At 43.1% G+C, this 21087-nt stretch overlaps 1 protein-coding gene across 1 annotated transcript in view; it reads right to left on the reverse strand.

Moving 5' to 3' along the window:
* Window positions 1-21087, reverse strand: part of LOC128462003 (retinoic acid receptor beta) — a 126591-nt gene that overhangs the window by 13464 nt on the left and 92040 nt on the right. The window contains exons 4-5 of the mRNA XM_053447222.1: window positions 14819-14979; window positions 3457-3633 (exon numbers count right to left, since the gene is read on the reverse strand). Of these exons, the coding sequence (XP_053303197.1) occupies window positions 3457-3633; window positions 14819-14979 (338 nt within the window). The remainder of the gene's footprint in view (window positions 1-3456; window positions 3634-14818; window positions 14980-21087) is intronic.

The raw sequence follows: 21087 nt of genomic DNA on the forward strand, positions 1-21087 counted from the left end.
CTGCTGCTCCACTGCTCAGCCACATCTGATTAGTCGGACTATATCAATGAAAACTCATTTGTTACTGTGGCACTGCCACAGAAACTGAACTTGATAGAAACATACTCAGAGTGAATAACAAACTATTTCTGGTTATCGTCAGCATTCATTAATCCAGGATATGTGTGCATGTTGTTTAGCTACTTTGCATTTACACCTCACATTAATCTGCTTCTTCATGCATTAATCATAGATTGTACATGCCCCCACCGAAATGCAGATCATCCTTTCTATCACTACCTCTGTTACTGTTCATGTCTTTTGAAGACTAATACATAAGGCTGCTGAGAGAACTCTTTTATAATCATTTATGATATGTAATCAATGGGTTTATGGATAATTAATAAGTAATTTATGCAGGTTTGTTTATGTATGTAAGAGATATATGCTCAATGACCATATAACCATTATAATACTGGGTGGTTCTTCCCACTGTTCTTCAACAGTTCTTCATGACATTGATTGAACAATATGTTGGAAACCTATCTCTGAGATTCTGCTACATGTTGACATGACTCCATGATTTCTGCAGATTTTTCAGCTACACATTCACGTTCAACCAAAAAAACAAAGGTTCTACTGGGTTCACATCCGGCGACAGTAGAGTTAAATGGTGAATGGTCTATATATAGCATTTCTCTAGTCTTGAGGACCACTCCAAGTGCTTCAAAGTACCGTTTTTTTGCCATCCACCAATTCACACACACATTCATACAGTGCATCTATGGGCAGTACTTTTTTCTATGAGAACGGCACAGCCGACACAGGCATTTTGGGGTTCAGCATCTTGCCCAATGACACTTCAGAATGCAGAATGAGGAAGACTGGGATCAAACCGCTATCTATCTGGTTAGTGGATGACCCGTTCTACCCCTGATCCACAGCCAACCCCAACGGTCCCTGAAGTTCATTGAACCCACTGCCATATTCAGGAAACTAGTTTGATACTTTTACTTTATCCTACTGGAAGTAACCTTTAGACCAGGGGTTCTCAAACTTTTGCAAGCTGAGCCCCCCCAAAGCTGGTTAGGGGTAGTTGGGGCTCCCCCGCCCACAAGACACACTGAGGACGTAACTCAGTCGTGCCAGTGATGGTCAGGAACGAAACAGTATTTGATTTGTTTGTGTCAGTCCAGCCCCTAGCATTTCGCCACTGAGGGAGCTTTCACTAACCAGTGAAAGGTCGTCGGTCGTTTTTTTTGTTTTTGTCTGTGACATTACGCCCCCCCTGGAGGGGGGCGCAATGTCACAGACACTCACTCCCCCCACTCCCTCCACTTTGAGAACCACTGCTTTAGACGATGGTAAACTGTGGCCAAACGGGACAAACATGGTCTGCAGCAATACTCAGACAGTGACATTCTCATGAAGACTCATTGGTATTTACTGACCCAAAGTTTGTCAAGAAAACTGTCCCACCGTCACACCACCACCAGCAGTCAGATGATACAGGTTGGTTCCATGGATTCATGCTCTTGACACCAGATTCTGCAGCCTCAGCAGAAATCCATGTTCATCAGACCTGGCTACGTTTTTTCAGTGTTCACCTGTCCAGTGCTGGTGAGTCTGTGTCCCTGCAGCCTCTCTACTGCTCTCTCTAGTAAAAAGGGGTTATCTGAGTTACCATGGCCTCTCGGTCAGATCCAACCGGTCTGGCCTCTCTCATTAACAAGATGTTTCTGTCTATAGAACCAGACTGAATGTCAGCAGATCAGCAGTTTCAGAAACAGTTAGAGAGAGAGAGAGAGAGGGAGAGAGAGAGAGAGGGAGAGAGAGAGAGAGAGAGAGACCTCAAATGACTGTGTATGAATCTTTCTTACTGGTGATGAGCTCGTTTTTACTGCACCAGAGGTGTTGCGATAACCATGTAGTCAAGATAACATGAAATATTTATATAATGTTAATAATACACATATAACATACAATCTCAACCTCAGACCGATCTGCACACCTTTTAAGTCAGTAGTTACTACTGATGTACATTTAATATCAATCATAAGTCATCAATAAGAACAATTGGCATTAGGTTGTGGGACATCCATGTGGTTATGGTTCCTGTCTTGTAACTAGCTATTAAGTTCTATTAGACCCAAGTTTAATTAAAAATAAAGCTTTACTTCAATCTGTATTTATCCTTTTAAGATTATAATATAGCAGGAATAATTATAACGTGGCAATGATTGAAAAAAAGAATGAAACTATCCCTAATTATATCAGCCTAAATGTACTCACCCATAAACACACGCACGCACACACGCATGCATGCCAAGCATTCAGGAGAGGGACAGACGAGGAAGAGAGACAGACATTTTGCCTTTTTCCATCTCATTACTGTGGCTACATTACAGTACATTGCTCCACTTCACAAGCCCTAAATAACAAACATTTACCCGCTGGCAGGCAGCAGACTCTGCAGACATCTCTGCGTCTGTGCTCCATAAAGAGCACACAGCATCATTAACAAATGCAGTGCGAGGAGAGACTGCCCCACATTCAAAAACACAGGCAACCGTCCTAAAAAAAGATTAGGGGCTGAGAAATGTGTCTGCATGTCTAATCTAACCTCTACTACAGACTGCTACTCCTCATGATGAACTGAATTGACTGGCATGATCAATTTATCTGAACTTCCTGACTCCCATTGGCCAGCTGAGGAGGTCATCCAATAAGATCTTAGGATTGGTCTAATGGGAGCCGGGCTTAAAGCCACTGGAGATCTGAGGCTCACCACAGACTCTAAACACGTTAATAGATTCCAACACACCGAGGAACAGGAAAGGGGATAGGAGGATAAATATTACAATATACCAAGGCAGACGACTCCCTCTTCAGTAAAGAGGTGTGTTTATATAACTGTGTTATATCACTGCTGGGAGCAGTTCTAGAGAGGTTTTTAGCTCATTACTGAATATTTTAAGAGTTTACTCTCGTACTGAAGAAACATCTAAACTGTGCTTCTTGCAGCAACTCCATTAAAGAGAAACTAGTTCAGTATAATTACTGATATAGAGTAAAAGGTAGAAAAGTGACAGTGTCTGGAACCCTGTGTACACTGCAAAAAATAAAAGGCTAGAAACAACTCGCTGCAGTAGATTCTGTAATGTTGAGGAGAACCCAGTCTTTGATCTATGAAGAAAATCACCTAGAGTTGTGTTGACTAGTAGTTTATTCCTTATGTTGATCTGAAAATTGACACTCGCCATAAACAATTACCAATTATAATTTCAATGTAAATTGTCAATAGACTACAATGATACACCACAGTCCTATTGACCATCAAAGTGCTTTACAGTACAAATCACATTCACCATATTCACACACATTCGCAAAGATCTTTCAGAGTATATGCTGCGGTTTTTCATTCATGTGGAAACTTGAGGACTTGAGTTTGTTTCTCTAAAATAGATTGACACCCACCAAAATGTCCAGGCAGGCAGCTTTCAGGAGCGTGATCTGGTCTGCGATGGTCAGCCCCGTGAAGCCAGGCACTCGTTTGGCAAATTCCACGATCTTGATAATGCACTTGGTGGCCAGCTCGCTGAATTTGTCCCATAGGCCCAGGTCCAGCCTCACACGGTGGTCTGCACTCGAGTTCTGTGAGGCACACACAGACACACACACACACACACAAACAGAGAACAAGCCGTCAGGCAAAGAGGCAGCTACTTTCGTCATTGCACAGACTGTTGCTAATGATCTCCTCAGTGCACCCTCTTCACTCTGCTCCATATGTGTCAGTTACCTACAGTAAATAGGCTCCATAAGACCAGAGCTCACAAAAACACTGGCAGGATTGTTGTTGTGAATACGTCGAGCTGAGCCGAGCCGGGTGGCCGGGCCCTGCAATAATGAGCATAACAGTGCCAGTGGGATGCTTATGCAATGATGGGATGCAGAAACAGAGCTGTGACAGGTAGCACAGGGCGGTTTGAAGCCAGAGCTGCCATTAATACAACTACACCGTCCAGAGCCTACACTGGAGGGAAGCAGCACGGGTGAAAGCCAGGGAACAATAAAGACATAGCTGTTTGCAATATATGGCAAGAAGAAAAAGTGGAAATAAATGTGCTGTAAGAGACCAGAGAGGAAAGAAAGAGAAGGAATAACAGTTGACAGGGAGGGAAGTGAAGAGTGGGTGAGCTGAGCAGTGTGACAGAGCAGAAGAGAAGCCGTGGAATGAAGTCTGAAAATATGTTTCCTATCTGCTATTTATGGCCATTGATTAAAACAACAAATGGCTTCAGCTACCTCTTATAGAAAAACTCACTGTGCAACTTTATACACTGTCAATTTATTATAACTTGGGTCCTACTTTTGTAACTTATGTCATTATTTCTTTCAATAGGGGAAATAATATATATACACAACCAGTTAGATGGGATGTAAACGGCTCAATTCAATTGAAAAAGTGAGAGCTCCTGATCTGCTGGTAATAACCCTTAAATGTGCACAACTGTGTTCAACATGACAAGAAGTCCATCTATAAGCTCTGATGGCTGTTAACAATCGATGTGGTTATCACTGTTGCCTCACACCACTAAGGTTCTTAGTACTGCCAAGTTCTGTCTGGGGTTTGAACGCTCTTCTCATCAATTAATCAATCAATCAAATTTGATTTGTATAGCCCATATTCACAAATCACAATTTGTCTCATAGGGCTTTAACAAGGTGTGACATCCTCTGCCCTTAACCATCAACAAGAGTAGGGATGTCCCGATACAACTTTTTCACTAGCGATACGATACCGATATTGTAGCCTTGAGTATTGGCTGATACCGATATCAATACGATACGATATAGGCACAAATCATACATATATTTATTCCTTATTTTGTTGTGTGGAATGTTAGAAAAGGCTTGATAAAGTGATGTTACTGTTACTGATGTTGTAGTGATATAACAGAAAACAATAGTCAGCAACAGTAGGTATAGGAAAAACTGACCCATTTATTATTAACCAATTGGTTACATAAATTTTAACCTTCAACATAAGAGTATTACCTCAACAAATCCAATGAAAACAAAATGTTATATTTAAAGTGCAAAATAACCACTGGTTACCAACATCATTATACAATTGAATAGAATAAATTAAATTTTAAAGTGCAAACAATTCAAGTTCACTTCAGTTATTTTTCTACTGTCAGCATATGTTGGAAACAACTGTGGGCAGGGACAAAAACAACAAAAACTATAGGAATAATGTAGCGAGGTTCGAGGTGCTCCATTAAGCGTTTAAACCCGACATTACTCACCACCGACAGGGGCTGGTCATCAAGCACAATAAACTGGGCTATCTTTTCTGTTATGGCCATTGCCTTTTTGCTGTCCCGTGGTAGTTTGTCATAGCCTGGATGCCAGACGAATTTAGCCCCGCCCACAACAGATTTGGTCGGGCAGTTCGGTCTGGGGTCGCTCCATTGGGAAAAAATTATGGCCGGACTGGGCCAATCAGATTGTCAGGGCGGGCTTTATACGATGATTGACAGATGATCAACGGTAACGTAATCAACCACGTCATCAAGTGCCCTTTGGTTGAATTCGTTTTCAACAAACATGCCTGCCGCTGGCGAGCTGAGATGTGTAGATGCTGCCATTGAGTCTGTTTTAGAAGACATCGACAGCGCATTCATTTTGAAAGAGGAACACAGAACGTGGAGGCGACGCCAGAGCACCGCGCTAATCCCTATCGCCCCGGCGCTTGGCTGTTCACACCGGACACTGAAGCGACGCTGAACCGCCGGGCAGCGCTAATAATATCACCCGTTGATCCAGTAGATCGCTGCACGGCTTTGTGCCGGTCACACCGGAGGCTGAAGCACCGCGCTGCGCCAAGGCTGCCTCGCTGTTAAAGTTTTAACATGGGAGTGGATGGGAGCCAGCTGTTATTTAAGGCTTGGCGCTGCGCTGAAGCGTCCGGTGTGAACCCGGCGTTAGTAAATAACTCACAAGGCGTTGCTTAGCATACGTCACATACTACGTTGCTCTGATTGGTTGTAGGTCTATCCAATTGAGCGAAGAGGAATTTTACTTCCTGGTCAGTTGAAACACGCCCCATAATTTTTTCCCAATGGAGCGACTCCAGACCGAACTGCCCGACCAAAATGTTGTGGGCGGGGCTAAGTTCGTCTGGCATCCAGGCTAAGTTTGTCACGTCTTGCAAAGCTTTCGGCCAGCGTGGGTTGCTGAAGCGAGCCAGAGGCTTGTTGCTTCGCCTTGCTGCTCTCGCGAAAATCCTCATGTTCTTTTTTGTGGTGTTTTTTCAAATGTGCGATGAGGTTGCTTGTATTGAACCTTCCCGGTTCTGTCCCTCCACGGGACACTTGCGCCTGACAAATGTTGCATTTAGCTGCAACGTCTTTGTCCGAGTTTACGGTAAAATACTTCCACACAGCCGACATCACTACACCTTGCTGCAGGCACACACGTTGGCGTTGTTGTGATCACGTGGGCTGTGCATGCTGGATCAGAGACGCTCTTCTTCCGCGGCCGGCACCAACGTTAATTAAGGGGCATTACCACCTACTGTGTTGGAGTGTGATCAAACCAGAGTCACCTATTATAGAAGTCCTGGAGCGGTAAATGGACAGCTTATATCGGAGCGCTTATATCGGAGTTTTTAGATTCAGTCCGATAAAATCCGATATTCACTTTTTTGGCTGATATCGGACTGATTTCCGATATCAATATCGGATCGGGACATCCCTAAACAAGAGTAAGGAAAAACTACTAAAAAAAAAACTTTTACCAGGGACAAAAGAAGGTAGAAACCTCAATTCTCTTGCGGGGCCTTGTATTGGTGTCCTGCCACAGTCTAAACACATGCAGATTAGGTTTAGGTGAATTGAAGACTCTGTAGGTGTGAATGTGATTGGTTGTTTTTCTCTGTATGTTGGTCTTATGATATGCTGGCAACATACCCCTCCTCTCGCCCAATGTTAGCTTGGAATGACTCCCTAATCCTTACCAGAAAATCTGTATTGATATTGGTTGAATGGATTATGATAGAGTTCTGCTATCCTAACCTGAACCCAGGGGGTCCTGATATAGGCACTTGGGTCGTGTTTGTCTATGTTCATCTGTGGCAAGTTAAAAGTAATCCACTTTAAGTTAAAATAACAGTAACTTCGTCATAAATAATGATGCTAAAACCTGGGCCTAAAAAGTACATTTCTTGGTAGATTGCTGGAGTGTGATGAAAAAGTAATGTGAAACTGTTAAAAGAACCAGTAACCATAGTGTATATGGTTAAAATAAGTTAATTTACAGAGTTTGTGCATGTTTACCATCGGGATCCAACTTATGTTATATTCACAAAATAACAGAATTAATCATTAAATCAAAATGTGCACTTATTTTGAAGTTACCATTTTTTAAACACTAGCTAAACCTTGCGTGGTTACTTCTGTCTTTCAGATATGTTGAAAGATTCTGTAATGTACACAATACGTTGTTTCTGTCATGAAAATAATGTGTTGTCAGATGCCGCAATGTGTATGTTGCTATATTCTTGTACTGCATAAGAAATTCATGCGAGTAATTCATGCAAGTTAAGCAACCATCTCTGGGGCCTAACACATGCATGTAGAGTAATAAAATGAGGGATGCCCATTTAGCTGCTTCAGGTCAGAGCTCTGGTATTGTGTCACGTACTGAGACACTAGAACAAAGCCATCAAAAGGTCACAAGTAAAATCAATCTGCAAAAGATTAATTCTCTAACTAGTAACTAGTGTGAATATTATGAGTCACGTGCCTCAAACTAAACAGCTGGTGGTGCTAATTTTCCACTCGGGCACCGTTTATTAAAAGATGATGTAATTAAAAGAGCACCATCTCAGCCAGTGGAAAAAGGAATGGAAATACATGTATAAGACATTTCTGATTGTCTCATGTTTTAATGTGAGGAAGGTTACGATCTGTGTTGTAGTCGTACAATCTGAGTGTTCGTCTTTATATCTTTCAACGTGCATGGCACCAGCACAGACTGAAATGCAGAGAACAACTGGAAGTCTGTTGCGTAGCCTCGGTCTATCGAGGCCTTCGTTCATACAGATGTTGCCTTCGCAAGTCACGATCATCACTATCGCTCAGTCTGGATCCGCAGAACATTTACTTTCACGGACACACCAGCTGTTTCACCTAAGCGTATCAAGGTTTCAAGACAATATTTCCATGTAATGTATGGTTTTTTTTACTCATTTTAAACACTGAAAATGCTAATTAAAAAGGTGGATGGAAATGCACTTAACCCTGCAATTCTGATGGATCAAAATCTAAAGATTGTTTTACCCCGATAAAGACACAGTTTTGAGTGAATTCCTTGCTGTACTTAAAATCATAAAACAACGGAGAAATTGGACTTAATTCCAAAGATAACACTGTCAGCATCTCCCCTCACTTGTAAGCAAACTACGAGACTACAACATCTCTTATATCCCAGAGCAATGCTCCCCATTATTTTTCAGCTTCATCTTTATCACCAGTGTTTCTGAGACATGGGAGCATCCAAAGTGGAAACATCCAACGGGGAGATTCTGTAATGGTTTGGTTATTGTTTACTGTGGATTAGGGCTGCAACAAACAGTTCTAAAAAGGGAGGGGAAAGAAAATGGCCATGGGAGCAGGGGATAATGTGACAGATTCAGACGGAGGAGAGCAGCTGCTGGGGAATGGCTTGGGTGTAGCAGAGGAGAGCTGTGGTGCGCTGGCTGATGGTGGGGATGGAGCATCTGATGACCGTTCTGTTTTGTGATGGTTAACATGGAATAGCCCATCTGTTCTCCATGGGTGAGTCTCCACATGTAGCAAGGACACACGGCACACACTCACAGAGAGGGGGACACGCACCAACACTTCACACAATGAGGAGGGACGATCTTTACACAATGTACTGGATATATGTTAGACAAGGGACGTCTGTACTACGCAGCACGTTCAACATATCTTTCCGTTATCTGGCCTCACTGAGTGTTACAGCCACGGTCTCGCTAAGCGGTCACGTACCAGCGGTTATCAACATTATTAGTCTACCAAGCACGTTCACAGGTAATAAAGGTAAAAGTGCAGGAACGACAGCTGACGAATAATTGTAATATAATATAAAGTCACTGCCTTATCCGCTTTGCAAGAGTAGATCTGACTATTATAACATTTGTGTATTTGATCAAACTACATGTGTTTGTATATGAGAGTTTTACACTCATTCTTACAGCTGCAGCCCTGGCAGGGTCAAGCAAACATAATTCAGAGTGGTGTGTAGGCTCACTTTACAAAACAGTCCAAGCCTTTAGCACTTCATTGAGTCTGTATTTTGGGACAATGTCAATATACAAGAGGAGAATGGCTTTGACATTGCTGCAGCCAGGGACAAAAACAGATAAAGAAGACAGGAGGGGGCCCTCCTACACAGGAGAACAGTCCTGCTGAGGAGCTGACCCTCTTTAAATATGAGGATCATTCAGAAAAAAACCAGATGCCATTTTCCAAAGGAATTGATTGGTTAGTGCCGCTTAACCTCCCCCCCCCCCCCCCCCATTTTTCTGTAGCCATCGTAAACTAAGGAGATCACTGCTGTCGACTCAAAAAGCCTTTGTTACATGTCAATGCGCCATTTACTGTTAATGTGTTAAGGGAATTATAGAAGTGGATGACTCAATGTTCCTCTTGTTTTTCTCTGACTTAGTCCTTATGCCGAATGTTTTTGGTAAGAACCAGCTTTTTGGGGAAGAGTTTGAACTTATAAAAACAATACAGAAATCCATAAAAAGTTCTCTTGTCAGAATCAGAAAAGGTTTGTGCCACGACCAGGCCCCGCATATACATATAATGAGCAGGGATTGTTCACTTTGCGATTCACAGGCCTCAGGAGGGACAGAAACAAAGCCCTGAGAAGCTGTAATGACTGCTGCATTGGCTTTTTACTTCCAGATAATGAATACAACCGCAAAAATACTTTTTTACAGAGTGCTTTGTGCCTCCAAACAAACTCCTTGGACACTTTGGCTGTTTACTCAGCATAAACAACTGTACTGAAAGCAAATCATTCTCAATTCCAAACTCGGCTCAGGAGAGACTGCTCAGTGTGGGCAAAGCGAATACATGCTCGCTCTGTGTGTTTAAGCCAGTCCTACTGATTCGATCTGCCCAAAGTATTCGCTTTATCGTTGACTATTAATTGGGTAAAATCTTCCTGTTTCTGTCTTTGTCATTTTAAAGTCAGAAACTGTATGAACAGATTAATAATGAATGAAACTGTCAGAAAAGGGAGTCAAAGAAAATGATGCATTATATAGCAGAACCAAAACCCAGACAGAGAGAATGTTAAAGTCAAGTTTCATGGGGTGTTATGTAATCAATCCATTTATGTCAAAAATGCTCTCAGTGTGTTTTCTTCTTGGCTGGGAAGAAAAGTCTGTGGAACAGCATTCAGAACCAACAACTCTACACTGGAACCAAGAAAAATAACACATTCGCTTCCAGGGGTCTGAGGGCTTTTGATGAAGCACTTCAATGAGTTTTTTCAATTCAACATTTGTCTGTTTAAATTTGGTAATTGAAAACCACCAAAGATCCCGGAAAATAGGAAGGTGAGGCAGGTTTTATAGCCCCACTCCCCTGAAGCAACCGAAAAAAGAGAAGAACCACAATGCATTCAGTGTGTTGGCAAACCTCAACATCAGTGGACCGCCCTGTTCAGACCTGCGATGACATGCATCATGGGTGAGGAGTTCACAAGAGTATAGATGTGAATGAACCCAAGTGAATTGAGGATTCAGTCAGACCGATTTGCTCAGATCACATCCGGACGTGTTCTGTGCTGCATGGAAGGTGTGGTGGGATGTGATGGAGGACCAGACGTCCTCTGTATGAGAGGAAGTCATTCATACTCATTTAGTTGTTTCTCAAACCACATAAAATGGCTTTGTCCATGACGTCTGTAATTTCCGAAAAGCCCATACAGACATCCATCTTTCTCACTGTCCGTGGTTTGCATATTTGCAGAACCGTGCATCTAACCTGCGTTACTCTTGGCATTTGTTTTGTTAAGGGCCAACTGAAGTGCAGTGTCAGTTTTGGTGTGACCTGGACAAGTGGTTCATTCAAAAACAATAATTTTTGAATAAATAGTCGACCAGTGCTCTGTAGCAGCGGAGGCTAGGACTCTGACACTGTAGATCATGACAACAGCATGTTCACAACATTGGGTGCATTCATGAAATTAACAATGGATTCTCCGGTTCTGGACTCTGCATGCTGAGTGAAGCTTCACTAAACCTTGAATAGAAACGTGAACAGCTCTTAGTGGACTGGTATAGTCCTGCAGCCAGTCTTTACTTGCTTTGTCTTAATTACAGCAGATCACCTTTAGTTTCAGAAGGAAAGCTGCGGCCAGTATTAGTGCAGGCAAAGCAAACAGCCCATTCCAAACAGGCAGGTATACAATGTCCTAGGTCGAATCCCTTTGCCTGCAAATACACCCAATTTCGACTTCTTTTAACTTCACACAGTCTATGCACTTGGTATATTGTTCCCTCTCTCCTTCTCCAACAGCATTTGGTATTTTAGAATAAAAATGCTGTAAGCTTTTATTTGCACATAAATAGCAGTCACAAGTGGTCACTGGAGACATCTATGGAGACACAATCCGATACCAAGTGTGAAGCGACGAAGTTAGAGCTGTCCACAGATCGCATCGCTTGAGATGTTAAAGCCAGGTGTGAACAGGGCTTCAGCCCGGCCCCGGGGACTGTTTCAGCGCGAGAGGCCACAAACACTGCAGCCCCCCGACCACATCACTGAAGTGACTGTGAAGACAGCTAGAGCACCCCCCCCCCTACTCTTCACAACACATCAATCCCCCTGAGGTTGTTACTGTGAGGCAGTTAGCACCGCGGCGGCTGGACACGAGCAAACAATCTATTGTGTGGCCACCCAAGAGAGAGAGAGAGAGTGGGAGATAAAGGGAGACAGAGAACAGCAGAGAGACAGATCATTAAATATGATCTGGGGTTAAGTGAGAAACACATTTGCTCTGTGTTTAAATCACAGATAACGAGCTGCAGTCGACACAACAGCACTATGGATGCACATTCCACTGATTGACGTCTGATTTGGGGGACGGAGGAAGCCTTGTGTGTGTGTGAGAGAGAGAGAGAGAGAGAGAGAGAGAGAGAGAGAGAGAGAGAGAGAGAGAGAGAGAGAGAGAGAGAAGAGAGTGCATGTTTGCACAAAGCACATATGTTGGGGGGGGTTGGAGGTGACCGATATTAAAGCAACTTATCATGCTCTCTTCCCTCTGGCTGGAGAGAGAAAGAAAGAGAGGGGACTAAAAAGGGGAGCTGAGGGAGGGTGAGATAATTCGTGGTTGGATTTTCTTTTTCCAACAGTCCCCCCCTCCCCCCTTTCAATTCCAGCCAATTACACCAGTCCCATAATTCAATACAGCGAAACAAGGAAGTTGCCCGGGAATTCTAATTTAATTTAAGGTCATTTATTCAAACAAATCATAGAAGTTGCAGCATTAGAGGATAAGCGGGCTGTGAGGAAATGAGCGTTGTGCTGTACGTCAGCAGACTTGTGTGTACAGATGCAGAAAGGGAAAAGGCAGTAAAAGCAGCCAGCACCTGTGACGGATGGAGACGGCGGTCAAACTGTAAAGGGGCTAATATCTCCCGACTGGGCTGTGTACCGTGCAGCAGCAGTGGAGGCCGCCTGGAGCCCTCTCGGGCCCCGCAGAGCGCTAATGTTTTATTTTGTCTTTGAAAGTGCCAGGCTCGTTTGTCATCGCCATCACTGTCAATGAAGCATTATTCATTGTCGAGCTAAGCCCTCTCACTTGCGCGGCTATCTCCACTAACCCGGCAATGAACTCCTAAATCACTGCAGACTAGGATTTGAATATTTCACCACAATAATTGGAGCTTTAACCTAATCTAGGGGCGCAGGAGCTTCTCTTCTGTTTCCAATGAGGAGGACTCAAAAGGCGCATCAGGATCCAATCACTAATAATAAGGAACTTCTCACAGTCTGAGCAAGCATAATTATCACTGATCCAGATTAAAGCTTTATCTGGGGCCGACTGCCGCTCCAACAAACAGCAAACACTGGTTACTATCGTAAACCAAGGAGCAATATTCTGCTATCCTGTCCTACCATTTTCAGCTTCGCATTTTGCTTCAATACCGACTGATTATTTAGTAAAATCAGGAAGTGTCTTTTGGGAGATTGAATGGGATGAGGGTGGAGAAGAGAGGGGTTACAGCGATTAGCAGCTTTGTGTTATAGAATGAAAAGGGGGAAAGCAGAGCTGTGGAGGTGGAAGGCGACTGTACACTGGAGCGACAGTGGCGCCAGCTGCTTGCCGCCCAATTGCTCTGTTTTCCCATGTCTCGCCCATCTCCGCTCTGAGGTTCATTGTCAGAGATAATCTTCATCACGGCGCAGAGGGACACTTTACTGAACATTATATCTGCTGAGTACATTTGTTTATCCTGGTATAAACAGTATTTTAAATGATTGACATGTGTCATGAGATTTCCACCACATCATTAAGCATACACTCCCTCCTGCGCTCCATCTCTCCACACAAAAGAGTGTTTGTGGAGCGCCTTGTCAATCACGGCTCACTCCCGCCGAATGTAATCTATATGTAAGTCAACTTAAAAACAAATACATTAGACGCTGTCAGCTCCCTGCACAATGCCGCCATTCCTAGGTGTCAATCAACGTGCATCCAGCTCAACATGATTTAGAGCTGTCAGCCGTCCCGCAGCTTCAACTGTTTGCTTGACGGAGCATCTCCAAACTCAACCGCATAACATCTGACCTTTGCACCGTTTGTAATCATTTTCATACAAGGTCGGGCGTTTTGAGACAGGACAGCGATGGGTGAGGTTTCTCTAAGCATCCCCTCACTATGTGGTCTTTTAGGGGCATGTCAGTTCAGCACAGGGCCCTGGTGTTTGAGGGTTCTCCATCCGCACAGATCTCTGAGCCTGTGACTTCTGCTGGAAGATGTCAGGGGTAACAAAGCCTGCGAAAAAACCCTGACAAGCGCTCTCGACACCCAGCTCAGCCGGCGCCTGAATGTGTCGCTTGATTTACAAAAGCAGATAATGATGCAAGGTGGATTATCCATATTTATTCTACTTTTCAGACATGTCAGGAGCTAGAGGCTCGAGTCGGCGTCTGCAGCAACCAGATGGGGAGCTGTCTGGCTCACAAGCACATCCCTGATGAGGGTTTGATGTTGGAAACTGCATCGTCTTCCCTCCATAAGAACTCGTTTCTTATTTTTAATTTCCCTTCGCACTCTTGCAACATTTTGAACTGGGGTAAACAAATTCCTACTACCATCTCAGATTTGTCTCAACAGAGGGGTGATGTGTTGGTTGCATCGTGCCATTACGATCCATGACTTTCACTGTCTTTCTATCAGGCTTAATGTCAAATCAATAAGTATTGAGAGGAGAAGAAAGAGGAAGTGCTGGCGAGGATTTGCCTGGACAGTCAGTGGTGTACGTGTGAGCTCGGGAGGTGCATTCAATTTGGATTTAGAGGACAGTACAGGGGATTGATTATCACTATGAGCTCTGCACTCTGGGCTAGTTTGCTAGATCAGATCAAAGATGCGAACGCTGTCCCCCGGCCGGTGCAGAGTCACAGGTTTAGAGAAACACTGTAGCTTTGTTATCTTTATGATTCAAATAAATGACCCACTGTGTAGATGTATACTTTCAGAAAGATGTGTTCCAGGCACTGCAGGACAGTAAACTCACCGTGGTGTATTTGCCAAGCTGGCAGAGGGAGGGGAAGGTTTCTTGATGGGCCTTGCGAATCTTTTCAATGATGTTCTCCAGCTCTGCTGTCAGCTCGTAGCTCTCTGCCAGCTCCGGCTTTGGGCTCTCTTTCTTCTTCTTATTCCGGTCATTTCGAACAGCTGAAGGAGAACAAAGGATTAGGATTAGGCGTTGACAATGAAGCCTATAAATGGATGACTTGATCATCGCGGCAAATGTGGACGTTGGTGGATGGAAATGAAATCAAAGACATTTGAAGAAGGAACAACAGAAGTTTGTTGCTTGTAAGCACATTTTCTTTTTTTGCTGGTGACTTTTCAAGAGATGCAGCAAGTTGTCAAGTTATATAAACCGAGACCTTACATAAGGACAGAAAGTTTGGAGCTGCAGACTCTTCTGTCGGCTGATACCGGTTTCTGTCAGTATACTGCCACTGGCAAAGTCTCAAATAAGGAGAAAACAAAAGTGGCTGTAAAAAGTCAAGTGCTTAACAAATGGGCCGTGCGATTCGTGAGGGCATTTTCAATTAATTTCCCATTTCTATTAGTTTCCTCTTACTAATGGTTTGTGTGCTTTTTTTAGGTGGCTCATCTGAGGTTGGCCCGAGGTGTAGATGGACATGGACATGGATGACTTTCTTCAATTGGATTGTTGTGAATGTGAATGGGAATTATTCACATTAATTTAATCTGGGAAATATCAAACTACAATAATTAGGGGTGCAAAGCTATTAAGTACATTTGCCGAAGCACTGTATATTATATGCATCATTTCTGAGCGACTGAAAAAACGACATGTTGTGTTTCTCAGGCCAGCTCCCAGTTCAAATCTCCAGAAAATTTCAGAATGAGCCGATGTGAGAAAAACGCAGAAGATCCTCCGCAGCGAGCAAGTGGGTGTGTTGATGACGCTTCAAAACACTTAGCATGCGCAAAAAAACAAACAAAAAGAATACAAATATCTCTGGATGAAAAAGTGGATCTATACACCAAGACACTGAAAAAGATGACAAGAGAGCTTTTGGTGATACGGGCAATGTGCTGAAAACCAATATCTGTGATCTCCCCACTGAGTCTGCCTGGTGAACCACCCCTCACCTGGGGTTCATGTCTGTAAACGGCTTTATAGAGACAAACATCATCGAATGCATTTTATTTCGATAATTGATTATTTGTTAAGGGCAAATAATCAGATACTCCCATGGCTATTAATGCAAAACTTGCAAGACTGAAGCATTTTAGGATTAATTCTTGTCTCTAAACAGCCTTCTACAAATGTAACTTTCATTGAAGCTTTTTTTTGCCAGTGCTCGTAACCGTCAAGCAGCTTTAACTGATACTTTACAATAACAATGTATATGATGTCAAGTTGAAAACAACGTGACAATGTAAAAGGGTAGTGATGAACCCACAGAGGAATGTCAGCTTAATCCCCAGTACGAAACAGGCATGAGCCACAACAAAGCCCAGGCTGCTGTGTGTAAACTGCACCCTGAGAGACTGGAGTCCACAGGGTCCTTTGCTTCATTGGGTGCATATCTTTGAAGTCTGACCTAAACAAACTAAGCAGGTTTATCACTTAACGCAAAGTGTGATCATCCATACATCACAGGTCTCTGATAGAGAGAGTGCTGGGCCCCGTTGTCAGCGCTGAGACCCCCAAGGGACCTTCCGTGACAAAACAACAGTCACATCCTCTGCCCTAGTTTGTAATAAAACCTCTCTATATTACCACATTAAAGCCACGGTTGGAAACCTTTAAAGCAGATCTACAAATAGAGAAAAAAAAAAATATATATATATCCCTGTGAGGGATTTTGCAAACAGTACCCTACTTAAACAACAGAGAACATGGTGAAGCTTATGAAACCTTTCCTCTCTTCAGCTCTCACAACCACGTTCATATTCAGAAATCCAGAAAGGTTGTGTATCAGAGGTGTGCACCACAGGCTTCACTGGGACCCGGTGACAAGAGCGTTCTCACACAAACTGTGACATATAAAGGGCGTAGGGAACACACACAGTCAGGAATGTTTGTGGCACTGAACGCTCTGAATAATATAAAACAACATGTGAAGTTCAATGAAGCGGGACTAACGCTATAGTTTGGTGTAAGTTGCTTGGGAGCCTGAAGGCCACAGGGCTGAAATCGCACAGAGATGGTTCAATGGGGAGAGTGGCTCTGCATGGGGTCCAATCTCGTTACAGAATATAGAAGGTTGACGTGACTTTGTAGAGCCTTGAATGTGAGGAGAAGGATGGTGTAGTCAGGGCTTCAGGGCTGCAGTGAGACAGGGATGATGAGAGAAAACGGCAGAAGATACAGTCCAGGTCTAGGTTCTGACTTGTTTAACCCCAACATTGCACAAAACAGAACCATTCATACAAACTCTGGACTTTCTCCGAACAACGCAGCAGGATCTTCTTCAGTCAGACGCTTTCACAACAGCACAGAGGTCATGTGAGGAGTTGTGCAGCAGGAAGCGACAGGACGTCACATATTAATTATGCTGCAAAAATCATGTGTTTCTGTTTACAGCACAACAACACTGGTGTCGGCCCTTATCACCGAAAACTCTCTTGACATCTGCATCAGTGTCTTCTACATTTATGATCCCGAGATATTTGTACTGTTTTTGTTCCCCCATTTGTCATGTATTAAAAAACGTCATCAACCCACACATACACTCACTCACTGTGAATCCTGCGGTGGATCTCCTGCTGTTCTCTAACGTGGGCTCACTCTGACATTCTCTCACAAACAGCCCCTCCAGACAATGTCAGCAGATTCAGTGCATGTCTGAAAGCAGCTTAGGACACTTTCACAGGTTGGCAGTCTCACAGGAACATTGCAACTTCTACTAAAGGCATATCAACAACATAGATTATATGAAGAACAAATGTAGACAACAAACTGTAAAAACCAACTAGATCGATGTGATGCAACCCAACAATTTTTACTTTTGCTTTACTTTTGTTTCTCAGATTGACAATTTTGGTAGTTTGCTAAGATATTATAATTCTAATTGTAGGCTATTTTTACTGAAGCTAAGGTTTTCAGTACTTTTCCTATACTCCTGTTGGTGGTGGAGATGGGCTCGGAGTTTCTGACCATCACATCTGTGTGTATCATTTGCATGTTATCCCTGTGTTTGTGTGGGTTCTGTTTGTGGGCTCCGCCCTAAAGACATGCAGACTGGGGACTTTGAATTGACTGTAGGTGTGACTGCTGCTGGCCTCATTTATAAGGACCGGGTCCCTATCACTAGACTGATCCCCGCCAGTGACTGAGACACCTCAACTTCCCGTGTCAAATACCGGACTATCTCTACGTACTTCAAATTGTAAATATCTTATCTTAACATCCAAATTGCACAATCCTTGAGTTGAAATCATATTGCACAATGCCTTCCCTAGTGTTTTTATTTTTAAGTTTTAAGATTTTTATATTTTTACTAGACACCAGAGCAAATTCTTTGTATGTGTAAACCTACTCATCAAATAAAGCCAGATTGTGAATGTGAGAGTGAATGTATGTCAGCCCTGTGATGGACTGGCGGCCTGATGAGGGCGTACCACTCCTCTCAAACAAGGTCAGCTGGGATTGGCTCCAGCCCCCCCTGTGACCCTCATAAATTAAGCTGCATAGCCAATAGATGGTATGGGTGGACGTATTCACTGATTATGAGTTTCTTCACTGAGCTTTCTTGCACCTTTCTCTGAACTATATCAGTCTTGCCATGTGACTCTGGCTCAGATAAATACCTCTCAAATGTTGGTATGTCTTTAACTTGATGAGCTGCAACTGTAGCACACTGCTTACAATGCTTACACCCAAGCACAGCCTTTCCAACCACCATCAGCTGTAAACATATAGACCAATGTGCTATCTCCATAATCAGGCATTAACCCAACACATGGGTTAGAGTCCAACGTAAACATCTCATCTTTTTTATCAGCAGTGGTTGACACCCTTAATCTGTTTGACCCGATGTATGTAAACTGACACATGCTGGTAGCCTACTTTCTTTTCTTTTTTATTGCTCCATGTATAGTCCCAGAAAGAAAACAGTGGCGCTCAGGGACATGGGACGTTGTGCACATCTGTTTCTTTTTGACACATTTCACCCACATCTCACAGGCTCCCCTGGCTCCACACTGTATGAGCGTCTCAGTGCATGGTCAATACGAGTCGGACTGAATGCTATGATCAGCCTTCTGATTCGTTCTGACCACTCCGATGAGAGGCGGGAGTTAATGTGCTGACATTAATCACTCCATACATTTTTACCTATATCTTTGACCTATATGTCCGATCACTGAAGTAGCCTATGCACTGTATGTATTTAAGAGAATTTCCACTACATCAACTGTGATTATACAGTTAGTAAAGCAAGCTTTGACAGTGACAATGTTAATTACTTCACTGACTACAATGTGATCCGGGAGAACACTAACACTGACTAATTGTAACAGAATCAAATTAAATAAAGTCCCTGGCCACAGACTGGATCAGTTTTAAGATGGTTACAAATTTCGATTGTATTTTCTGCCTCATACCTGTATGTTAATCCTCCGACATGTCAATGAAACCAGTAATGAGAGAACTGATGCTAACCCTGTCATTAGGGTTTACAGAGTCAGCGTGAGGACAGCGGAAGGGACGTGACTTAGTGAGTCCTGAGCCTTGTTCTGTCTCTGGCTCCACAGGGAAGAGCTGACCACAGAAGCAGTCACAGGTCCCGTTCTGAGTCACGAGGACCAATAAACCTGCTTCACGTGTACATGAACAGAACATGTAAGGGCCCAATATTGCTCTTTTATTAGAAATCAGGTGTGGGCCAGCGTTGTGATTAAAAAAAAAATGAGAAAGTGACAGAACGATGAGAGGATATTTAAGTTTTAACAAAATGGACACATGGGAAAATTACACGGGTGCATGTGAAATGTATGTAAATGTACATAAACTAGATCATAACCACAAAGTCCCAGTGCGCTCATCAGTTGTGATGTTAATGGGAAACCACATGGTCATTTGCACTAGACTGAACAATCAAATCTACACATATCATGTAATTGACTTAATTAGCTCCATGTGAAACGTAGAAAACCACGTATGTCTATAGAATCCCACGTCAAATATAAATCTCACATGTAAAGTAACATGTGAGATTGTTTGAACAATGTGAAATATTAATTAAAATCAATAACTCACAGTAAATTAATATATATTAGTCACGTGTGGCAGTTTTTGTGTACAGAGGTCATTTAGAGGTAAAACAATAAAATCCATCCAACCCTGTCTGTAACCTTCTGTAAGCAACTGTCCCACATTCACATGATTGCTCCACTCGGTGGACAAAAGAAAGTCAGGTGGGCTTGAACTGTTCTCTATAGCTCTCTTTAAAATACTGTTATATACCAGTTTGTGTCTCAGTTTGGCCTTCCAGTGTGGCCGTTCAGAAACAACAATCAGGACATGGTTGGAACGAGTTCTTTTTATAGCAGCTTTACTCATCCAACCTCACCAAAAACATATATCCCAGGTGTGTGATGGAGAATAAGTCATGCAGCCATGATCTCGCAGCATTAATGCAGCCTTTTTGATGCTTGTGATGTTTCGAAAGAAAACAAGAAGAAGCCAGGTTGTTTCTGTCAGAGTCTGTCAATGGTAGGTGCCTTTTCAAAGAGAGACAAACAGTCGTTGGGGTGTGAGGGTGAAATGAGGCGCTCTGTGAACACATGCACACATGATACAAAAACACTTTGCTGCGTGGCAGGGGGGATGGTCCAGAGTAATGGTATAGAACGGGGGATGGTCCACAATCTGTTCAAATGTGTGTGTGTATCATTTGTCACAGTGCAGTGACAATCTGTGTCTGGAGAGGGGGTTGTGGTGCTCACAAAGGCTGGAGATGTTATTTAGGGAGACAGCGCCGGGGCAAGTGCAGCCCCCCCATCCCACTCCGACCAAACACAAACACTCACCCAAGGCCGTCCATTACAATTGCACTTGGAGCAAATCACTGTTAGACGATGCATCAAAATGATGCATCAGAAAAGAAGCCATTAAAATATATGGCTTTTTAATAAGCAAATTAAAGGGGTTGTCATCATAAATTAGTGCCTGTGATCTCCACTGGCCTCTGTGGATCTATCTGTATCTCTGAGAGCCGTTTTATGTAAAATCTTAAAAATTCGTGGCAGATAAATGGACAAAGAGGCCTGGGTAAAAAAAACACAAGAGGC

Source organism: Pleuronectes platessa, chromosome 18 (genome assembly GCF_947347685.1).
Source record: "Pleuronectes platessa chromosome 18, fPlePla1.1, whole genome shotgun sequence".
Taxonomy (NCBI): domain Eukaryota; kingdom Metazoa; phylum Chordata; class Actinopteri; order Pleuronectiformes; family Pleuronectidae; genus Pleuronectes; species Pleuronectes platessa.